This window comes from Etheostoma spectabile, chromosome 2 (genome assembly GCF_008692095.1).
Source record: "Etheostoma spectabile isolate EspeVRDwgs_2016 chromosome 2, UIUC_Espe_1.0, whole genome shotgun sequence".
Lineage (NCBI taxonomy): Eukaryota > Metazoa > Chordata > Actinopteri > Perciformes > Percidae > Etheostoma > Etheostoma spectabile.
The window spans coordinates 6992709-7003531 of NC_045734.1; the positions used below are offsets into that span (position 1 = coordinate 6992709).

The 10823-nt window shown below is 40.2% G+C and overlaps 1 protein-coding gene across 1 annotated transcript in view; it reads right to left on the reverse strand.

Annotated features, from left to right (window-relative positions):
* dchs2 (dachsous cadherin-related 2) overlaps nucleotides 1–10823 on the reverse strand; it is a 44158-nt gene that overhangs the window by 8591 nt on the left and 24744 nt on the right. The window contains exons 12-17 of the mRNA XM_032529843.1: nucleotides 7535–7744; nucleotides 4462–5322; nucleotides 4262–4375; nucleotides 3342–3553; nucleotides 3086–3237; nucleotides 1940–2070 (exon numbers count right to left, since the gene is read on the reverse strand). Of these exons, the coding sequence (XP_032385734.1) occupies nucleotides 1940–2070; nucleotides 3086–3237; nucleotides 3342–3553; nucleotides 4262–4375; nucleotides 4462–5322; nucleotides 7535–7744 (1680 nt within the window). The remainder of the gene's footprint in view (nucleotides 1–1939; nucleotides 2071–3085; nucleotides 3238–3341; nucleotides 3554–4261; nucleotides 4376–4461; nucleotides 5323–7534; nucleotides 7745–10823) is intronic.

Consider the following 10823-nt stretch of genomic DNA (forward strand, 5'->3'; position numbering starts at 1 on the left):
ATCATATCCCTCCGCCAACCTGTTAACTGTTAGATAGCTCCCTGGTTAAATTAAGGAACAGAATACACTGTGAAGGTATAAGTGATGGAAATATTACTTATTTCAGTAACTCTAAATATTCACAAAATAAATCTCCTCTTACACTATGTCATTTTACATTGCCGCAGCCGAGCTGCTGCTCTGCCCTGTATGCGTATACAGTGGTGTGGAAAAAGTGTTTGCCCCCTTCCTCATTTCCTGTTCCTATGCATGTTTTGTCACCTTAAGTGTTTCGGAACATCAAACCAATTTAAACAATAGTCAAGGACACACAAGTACACACAAAATGCATTTGTAAATGAAGGTGTTTATATTAAAGGTGAAAAAAAATCCAAACCATCATGGCCCTGTGTGAAAAAGTGATTGCCCCCTGTTAAAACATACTATAACTGTGGTTGTCCACACCTGAGTTCAATTTCTCTAGCCACACCCAGGCCTGATTATTGCCACACCCTGTTCACATCAAGGCATCACTTAAATAGGAGCTGCTTGACACAGTAAGGTCCACCAGAAGATCCTTAAAAGCTACACATCATGCCGAGACCCAAAGAAATTCAGGAACAATTGAGAAAGAAAGTAATTGAGATCTATCAGTCTGGAAAGGGTTTAAAGCCATTTCCAAAGCTTTGGGAATCCAGCGAACCACAGTGAGAGCCATTATCCACAAATGGCGAAGACATGGAACGTGTGAACCTTCCCAGGAGTGGCCGGCCGCCCAAAATTACCCCAAGGCGCAGCGACAACTCATCCAAGAGACCCCACAACAACGTCCAAAGAACTGCAGGCCTCACTTGCCTCAGTTAATTCAGCGTTCATGCCTCCACCATCAGGAAAAGACTGGGCAAAAAGGCCTGCATGGCAGAGTTCCAAAGAAAACCACTGCTGACAAAAAGAACATCAAAGCTCGTCTCAATTTCTCCACAACACATCTTGATGATCCCCAGACTTTTGGGACAACATTCTGTGGACCGATGAGACAAAGTGGAACTCTTTGGAAGGTGTGTGTCCAAGTATACTGGCGTAGAAGAACACTGCATTTCATAAAAAGACATTATACCAACAGTAAAATATGGTGGTGGTAGTGTGATGGTCTGGGGCTGTTTTGCTGCTTCAGGACCTGGAAGACTTGCCGTGATAAAGGAACTATGAATTCTGCTGTCTACCAAGAGATCCTGAAGGAAATGTCCGACCATCTGTTTGTGTACTCAAGCTGGAACGAACTTGGGTTCTGCAACAGGACAATGATCCTAAACACACAAGCAGTCCCCCACCGAATGGCTGAAGAAAAACAAATGAGACTTTGGAGTGGCCTAGCCAAAGTCCTGACCTGAATCCTATTGAGATGTTGTGGTATGACCTTAAAAAGGCGTTCTTCATGCTCGAAAACCCCTAATGTAACTGAATTAGGACAATTCTGCAAAGATGAGTGAGCCAAAATTCCTCCAGGACGCTGTAAAAGCCTCATTGCACGTTTCGCAAACGCTTGGTTGCAGTTGTTGCTGCTAAGGGTGGCCCAACCAGTTATTAGTTTAGGGGGCAGTCACTTTTTCACACTGGGCCTGATGGTTTGGATTTTTTTTCACCTTTAATATAAACACCTTCATTTACAAATTGCATTTTGTGTTTACTGTGTTGTCCTTGACTATTGTTTAAATTGGTTTGATGTTCCGAAACACTTAAGTGTGACAAACATGCAAAGGAACAGGAAATGAGGAAGGGGGCAAACACTTTTTCACACCACTGTAGACGCTAAAGAAGCTAAAGAGCCACTGACCAAGCGTCAGTATTTTACAAGTTGGGAGTTAGAACGGGTTGTCAAAGAACACAGATCAGTGTTTATATCCATATTACAGTGTTTATGATTGAACGCAGCCAGAAAGCAACAAGGGGTTGGTCTTACTCTCTGCTATAACCACGGGCTCCATGGGGGGGATGGTAGGGCTGTTGTCGTTGACATCCACCACTTGGACCCTGATGGTGGCGGTGCTGATGAGCGGAGGGTTCCCCCTGTCTGCTGCCTGCAGAACCAGCCTGTAATTTAAAAAGGTAGTCAACAAAAAATGCCACTCTGCGTATTATGGACATTGTATTGATGTGTTATGCTCGGTTGGACATGTCGCACTCTCAATAACAGAGTTGAGCAGATATTTTAGGTATTTTTACTTTTTGAATACATTCTAAACTCAGTAATTCTACTTTCACATGAGCAGATTTTGTGACTATTGTACTGAGGTACATTTTGAAAAGTAACTTTTGCCTTGTCAGGAAATCTGCCAGACAGCTTTCTAATGAAGAAAATATAAGCAGTGGCACAGTCATGTGCCCATTTCACCAAATTTGCCACGAGTCTATTTGTTCTCACTCATTTACAGAAAACATGTTTTACTAATTAAATTAATAACACATTTACGAACTTGCAAGAACCCTGTGGGACTTACATATTCTTCTGCAATTTCCAAGTGACTAGTGTTATTCATGAAACATAATACTGCCATCATTTGCGATCTGCATGCACTCTAAGTAGTGTTCTCAAATCACTTTGTGAAACTGGCCCCACAGTGCAACATTGGCCCTCTCACTGTGACCAATCACATCAGCATTTGACTTCCTATTTAAACTAATTTAAATTAAATAAAGAAGTCATGCCCTCATCTCCTATCAAAGATAAAACAATGCTTATGTTGTTAGCATTCAACAACTACAGCTGCCACAAGGGTTTGACAGTGTGCCAATGGCAAAGACTCGGGGGATGTGTGTTTGTTGAATGCAAACCAAACAAATGTAAAAATTTAACAAAAACTTTTCCAGGAAACTTTTTGCTTTGAATATGGACAAAGAAATAATTTATTAAAAAAGTCACTCACACGCTGGCGATATAGGGGCTAGCTTTGTGAGGGAAAGGAACTCTCTATTTTATAAGTAGGAATTTACTCTAAATGTATCTATTTATCTATTATTATTTATCTATTTAATCTAGTTTTGTCTTGACTATCATACCTTCTAGAAATGGTTACATACTGCTTTTTTACATGTGAGTTGGACGTACTTGTATGAGGGGGTGATCTCGCGGTCCAGCAAGACATTTGTCGCAAGAATCCCACGAACAGAGTCCAAGATGAATGCTTCGTTAAGATTACCGGACACGATGGAGTACTCAATCTGCCCGTTCATCCCGCTGTCAGCATCAGACGCAAAGACCTGCAGAAAATATGGCCAGGGATTCATTAAATCTGGCTAAATATATGATACATCTGCCTGGTATTTGTAATATCAAAGAGGGCTTCAGTAGTCATAGTTTCTACCTGCATGATGTAGGTGTTGTGCACTTGCCCCTCCCAGACAGCTGTCCTGTAGTTGCTGTGTTCAAACACTGGTGCATTGTCGTTCACATCCAGCAGGCTGATGGAGACCCTGCAGGGAGCGGTCTGCAGCCCATTGTCAGCCAGCACCACCAAATGGATCTGAGGGCTCACCTCATAGTCCAGAGAGTTATCTTTCTGCACACGGATCTCGCCTGGATGAGAGGAAAACGATAAGGTACTGTTATACCCCCAAAAACTGTGCACAACCCAACTTTAGAGACTATATATGTAGCCTATTGTATTTCAAGGTTGTTTTTATTAGATCAGGGGAAAATGAAAGCAATGGAAAGAAACACATAACTTTTCATCTATTAAAAAAGGTGTTGATAGAAGCACATTTAGGTTCAAGATTTTGTGGTAACCCTTAAAATAGTTTCTTCATATGTCATACAGTATGTGTGTGTTTCATTACTTTATGTAGACATGAATCCAAAAAAAAGAGTGTAGGGTAGAATATGATAACATCAGGCAGGCAACGATCTTAATTCTTTAGGAAATACTTGTATATGAACAACCAGATGAACCAGATAAGTAAGCTGTGAGGGCATTTTGAAGAGAGACACAGAAAATGAGCCCAACATGGTTGGATTAGAAGCACTTATTGGTTTAAGATAAACAATGGTGATGGCTATACATCTAAAGTTATTTTCTGGATACTTTAGTGAAAAATAAAATGGATGAGCGAATGAGAATCTGTACTATTAGCACTTAAATGACAAAAGCATGCAGGATTTTTTTTATGCAAATACATAACAAGAATACCATCTGCTAATCATAACCAGCGAACTCCAGCAACAACTTTGAATAGATGGCAAGAAAAAAAAAAGGGAACAAAAGCAATGTTTAGTTTGGTTTCTTACCCGTGTGACGGGTGATGGAGAAAATATGATTCTCGTTGCCACTAAATATGGTGTATGTGATCCTTTGTCTGCTGTTGGTTTGGTCGCTGGCCTCCACTTTTGAAATCCAAGTGCCTTGACAAAGAGAAAGTGTAAGGCTTGATGAGTTTTTTTATTTTTTTATTAGTGAAAACAGAAGGAATAAAGATAATAAAACATACCAGCTCTACTGTTCTCCTTGACAGTAGCGTTGTACACTTTATTTGTGAACTGTAGCCCTTCGTGTTCTCCCTTCAGGTGGATGAAAACCAAGCAGGTGGAGGTTAAAGTAGGCCGCCCTTGGTCTGAAACCACAACCAGCAACTTCCTCCCGGAGAAACCTGCTCGCACTCGTCTTCTCAGTGAAATCTCTCCCGACTCGCTGTTGATATCAAACAGGTTCTCCTCATCAGACAGCATGAACTGTACAGTCCCATTGTCGCCCTGGTCACCGTCTGTTGCCGTCACTGTGGTAACTATCTGGTTTGGTAGAGTCCTCATGGAAACCCATGCGTTGATGGGATTCTGATCACAGGCCGGCACGTTGTCGTTCACGTCCTCCACCTGTATGGTCAGCGATGCCACCGAGCTCAGTGGTCCTTGAGCACAGCTGTCGGTAGCCACAGCTCGGAGGGTGTACTGGGCCCTGCTCTCTCTGTCCAGAGACCTGGTGGTGCGGATCACTCCGGTGAAAGCATCCACTGAAAAGGCCCCTTGGCTGCTGTCCTCTGTCAGAGAGTAGGTCAGGTCCCCGTTGGACCCCTCGTCAGGATCGAAGGCGCTGACGCGCAGGACCTCCGCTCCGGCGGGTAGACCCTCGCTGATGAAAGCGTGGTAGCTCTTACGGGTGAAGGAGGGCATGTTATCGTTCTGGTCCAACAGCAGCAGCTGGAGTTGGGTGGAGGAGCTGAGAGGGGTGGGGCCGTAGTCCCGAGCCTCTATGGTGAGTGTGTAATTCTGTCTTTCCTCGCGGTCCAGGACCTGTGTGGTGCTGACAGCACCTGTGTGGCTGTTGATGGTGAAGCGACCTCTGTAGTCCTCACCTAAAGAAAAGTGGATAGGAATTACAGAATCAGTATGGCTTATCAAAGCTTGGCGCTTGTTTTTGTAGATCTGTCCATCATTTCTATCCACTATTATTTCTATTCCATTATGCACTGGTAGAAGAAGTATTCAGATCCTTTACTTAAGAACTAAGTACTACTACCACACTGTAAAAAATACAAGTAAAAGTCCTGAATTTAAATTGTTAATTGAGTAAAAATATGTAAATAACATCAGGAAAATGTACTTAAAAGTATTAAAAGTAAAATCCTCACATTTGAGAAACTAGAAAGGATCCGTTCTGTCAATTGACTAAGTGTTCATTCAGCTAATCGTTTCAGCTAGACTTGTAGGCTATCATTTATAATTACACAAAATCTGTTGTGGTTACTTTTGTCTTAAAATGTATCTAGTGTAAGGTATATAGGCTATATGTTAGAGTTCAGAGCGCCTCCTTTATTTCTTCTTCGGTGGTCCTGTGACTATACAGTGGTGCTCAAAAGTTTACATACACATGCTTAAGTTGACTAAAAAGAGGAAATAAAAAAAATCATGTTTGGAATTTTATTTAATACCTAAATTAAAAATGAGGTAAAATCCAACCTTTAAGGACACCAATTTTCTTTGTGAATGATAACGTATTGTAAATAATAAATGTTCTTATTTAAAATACAGGGTCATAAGTATACATACCCCTATGTTAAATTCCCATAGAGCAGCAGATTTTTATTATTAAAGGCCAGTTATTTCCTGGATTCAGATATTATGCATCCTGATAAGTTCCCTTGGCCTTAGATATTAAATAGCCCCACATCCTCACATACTCTTCACCATGCTTAAAGATAGGCATGGATACTTCTATAAAATCATCTCTCAATGCAAATCAAACCAGGTATTCTAACTGAAATAAAACCATGCCTATCTCTAAGCATGGTGAAGAGTATGTGAGGATGGGGGCTATTTTAATTCTAAAGGTCAAGGGAACTTTATCAGGATGCATATATCCTGAATCCAGGAAATAACTGGCCTTTATAATAAAAATCTGCCTGCCTCTATGGGAATTTAACATAGGGGTATGTATACTTATGACCCCTGTATTTAAATAAGAACATTTATTTATTTACAATACTTATTCATTCACAAAGAAAATTGGTGTCCTTAAAGGTTGGATTTTACCTCATTTTTTAATTAGGTATTAAATAATTTCCAAAACATGATTTTTATATTCCTCTTTTTAGTCAACTTAAGCATGTGTATGTAAACTTTTGAGCACCACTGTAAATACATGGTGCCCCCTTTCCCTCTCCCCTTTTTGTATTACTGTTTGGGAGAGGTGAGTGTAATTTCTTTTTGGCTCATTCATTATTTTAATTCATTCCATTATTTCTTGTTTTATTCTGTTGATATGTTTGTTCCCCAAACTTTTAAAGTTTTTAAGGTCTTTCCCAAGCTTTCTACATCTTCATTTCTACAGATTTATGTCACTTTATTGTTGTTTTACAGGTTTTTAAATTTGCGGCACAATATGTGTATAATATTCATGTTTGTCACCAGAATAAACGGAACTCATCGTAAGGAGATCTGGTGTCACGGTGTGGTGAAATAATTATACGCGACATAGAATTCCAAAGGTCACACCACAACAAGAAAAGACTCAAGTAAAGTACCTTAAATTTGTACTAAAGTACAGTACTTGAGTAAATGTACTTAGTTACTATCCACCACTGCGATAATGCAACATTTATTGCCAAAGTAATTGCTGAGATCTCGACAACATACGGCTAAATGCGACATGAGCGGACAAGACAGTTCCCCCGTGTAATCTATACCACTTTATTTGAAGGTAAAACCTGAAATAATCCCTTATTGCACAGAAAAACTGTGCATGCACAACTATGGAACGTATGATCTCTCAAAGTACCAGTAAGTTGGTCTGGCTTGGATTGTTAATGGACAGTTTGGGTAGTAATTTTAAAACGTATCTAAATTTTTTCTTCCAAATAAGTTTGGCTTAGCTCAGGAGTTGTTTGAAATTGGTATGACTGCTTAGATTCTTTTCCCTTGGAATTATTTTTGACAATGTTGATGAGTTCCAAGAACTAAGCTTTTCACTTGGTGAGTGTAATGTTTTTACCAATAGAAATGCCAGCAAAAACTGCCAATTCATTATCCAAATAGCTTGATATACAGAGCACTATCTGGGCTCCTTACCTAAAATGGAGTAGTGTATAGTTCCATTTTCTCCGTGGTCTGGATCAGAGGCCTGAGCAGTGTGGACCACTCCAGGAGGAAGGTTTTCTGGCAGGCTGATCTGGAAGGATGACTGCATAAACTCCGGAGGGTTGTCATTGTCGTCTAGCACAGAGCACAGCACTGTGGCCGTACTCGACAGAGGCCGCGTGCTGCTGTCACGAGCCTGCACTGCAGACAGAAATAAAAAAAAAGGACTTTACACTCCCGCTCACTGTAGAAATCTCACCATCATTTTATTCAATTTTCATGGTCCTGTGATGTCAATAAGTCAATACTTTTTCCTGCTCACAAAAAACAACCAGGGTTTCCACTACTTCAACAGTTGTTTCTATTACCTCTTTGGCAGAGATGAAGACAGGGAATAGTTAGAGGGAGAGAAAAATCACATGTAACAAAGCTGGAGTGAAAACAGGCCCATTGCCATCACAGTATACATGTGTCTTAATGGTGTTAACCACTTGGCCACCATGACGTCCCTGATCTGTTATTTATTCCTTGGACATGACAAGAATCTACCCCCATGCTAGCATCTCTGTGAGGCTGTACTTTGAGCTAAATGCTAACATCATAATGCACACAATGACACCAGTAACATGCAAATGTTTAGCAGGTATAACGTTTACCATGTTCACCATCTTACCCTAGCACGTTAGCATGCTTACGTTGGCTAAGTAGCACTAAACCCCAAAACAACTGAGGTTAATGACTTTCGATTTTGCAGGTATTTGGTCACAAACCAAAGTATTGGGCAAATTAAAGTTTTGACATGATGGTGATCGACAAATTTATAAGGGTTTGATGCTCTGGGGAACATGGATATTTCTACCAACTATGAACAAGAATCATTCAAATTATGTTAAGCAATTTGGACTAAAGTGGTGGATTGGTCAAAAAAAAAACTACTGACATTGCCATTCCATAGAGCCATATCGAAAACACGACTATATATGAAAAACAGCTATTGGTAAACAGCTCAAAGAGGCCACAGACTCTTCTTATAATACTTTGACAGTAATGCAACGTAGGCTATATACTGAAGTATTACAAGTGACAGTGTATGGAAATATACAGTTTTTTAAAAACTGTTTTATTTAATAGCGTTGCAGACCCCAACAATTAAAAAATCAATCCTGACAGCTCTGAATACACGCTAAGAAGAATTTAGTATTTTATTTCTTTCCAAATGCATCTACAGCCAGAGAAAATGGCCCCCACATATTTCAGTATTTCCCAATAAGCCCTGCGGGATTCTGGCACAACTTCAAGACATTCCGGCTTTCCTGTTATTATATTTTGTTATTATATTTAATTGTTCATCAAACTGCTGACTGTACAAATATTACGATAAAACATCTGAAAGCAGTTTATCACTAAACACTGCTGAATAGTCTGAATGTAATTACCGCGTGTGCCCACGAGAGTCTAAAGCAAACACTTCAAAAGGCAGAGGGTGCAGTCAGTAGAGGTTAGATATACTGTAGCTCAGCCCTTTAAAAGTCAACTGTTTCCTTAACATAAATCAATCTGCTGAATTATGTTGCCCTCATACAAAAGACCTTGCATTCTTTATGACTTTGGCTGTGAAGCATGTCAAGTGAGTAGGTAGAGAATGAGAAACAGAATGAGAGAAATATCTGTGTTTCATAGATATTTTATATGTTTAAGCAGCTTCAGGCTTTAGATATGTTTTATAACGCTTCAGGAGGAAGATCTGAGCCAAGTATTGACTTAAATGTGTTGCCAAGCAGGAAGATTGTACAAAGAACAGAATCACAGGCTTTCACAGAGTTGGTTTATATCTTAAGTTTAACACTGGTGATGTTTTTCCTTCAGGAAAGTGATGATAAGTGGTCTATCTGGTCAATACAAACTTTAAAGCTCACATCAACGCAAAGCAGACTTTAAACCTGTGTCCATCTGGTCATTATGAAACTAACTTCCGCCTGTGAGCTTTTTTCCCTCACTAATCAGCACCTGATTGTGATTGATTGTCACTACTTTTCCCAACTAGAAAAGTACAACCCCCCCCCCCGCCCCCCCCCGGCAATGCAACATGCTTTTCTGATTAATTTCAGCCAAGAAAACCCGATATGCAATAAATACTGCTCACCTGCTGAGCTGAATCAGACCAATCCTGACGCCTGACACTGCACCGTTATGTCTTTTAGGGGTGGAGGGGGAAAAAAATGTATACGGGATAGGATCACAATATTTTCTTTGGCAATACTGTATGAATAAACAGATGCCACGTATCAATCTTGAATGATATACAGTATGTGTTGGCCAGTTTGTCTTTGGGAACATAATTTGAAGTTGGAAAAAAGGTATCAAACTGCGATATATCGCAGCATATTGCAATATGTTTTATTTCATGTGAATACTAGTTTACTAGAGGAGTAACTAAGTATTTGGAGTAATGCAGTAAGTCTGCATTTAGTCTCCTTACTTATTGTGTTTCCATAACAATGTTAGTGGTAAATATACTGAAATGACCAGCATAACAGTGGAGTGTGATGTGTAAGATGAGAAAGCAGAGGTTAAGTCTTGTATGTCATGGTTGTATAAAAGCAATGGTTACCTTCCGTTTTTGCCAATTGAAAACCAGAACAGAAGGTGTAAACAAATTGTTGGGGAGGGTCAGGCCTTTTTCCCGAATCATTTTGGAGGGTCATAGAAAAATGCATTACTGGTGAAGAGAGGGTCAAGTCTTTTTGGACAGAAGACCCCAAAACTCCTCCGGTAGCCCCTTACATAAAAAACAAACAGTCCCGAAGCTTGAAATCCTATTCATGAAACGTTCTCTGAGGCACGCTATATTTCAGGTGAGGCCGGGAGATTCTGTGGGAAACCCTGTTCAACGACCATGTGTTTTCACTAGAAGAATAACCCTTTGAGATGAATCATCTCATTTTTGAGGGGGTCCTTAAGAATATATTATACAGAAGATACAAAAACACAAAATACATTCACACATATACACAACACTCTCATTCCTAACTACTCCAACACTGACGGATTTTTGACTTTATCTTCAACAAGGTTTTTGAAAACGCAGGATTTTATTAAAGTACCCGTGGAACAACTTGACAACAACAACAAAAACAACAGAGCACAATTTCTCTCCATACTTCTGTGCGTCTCACCCATAATTTCCATCAGTTATAGAACGGCCGCGGATCATCTCCGTGCTCTGCCGTCAGTCAACACCCACCAGGTCTGGATTTGTTGCGGAACGGCTGCGGCCATG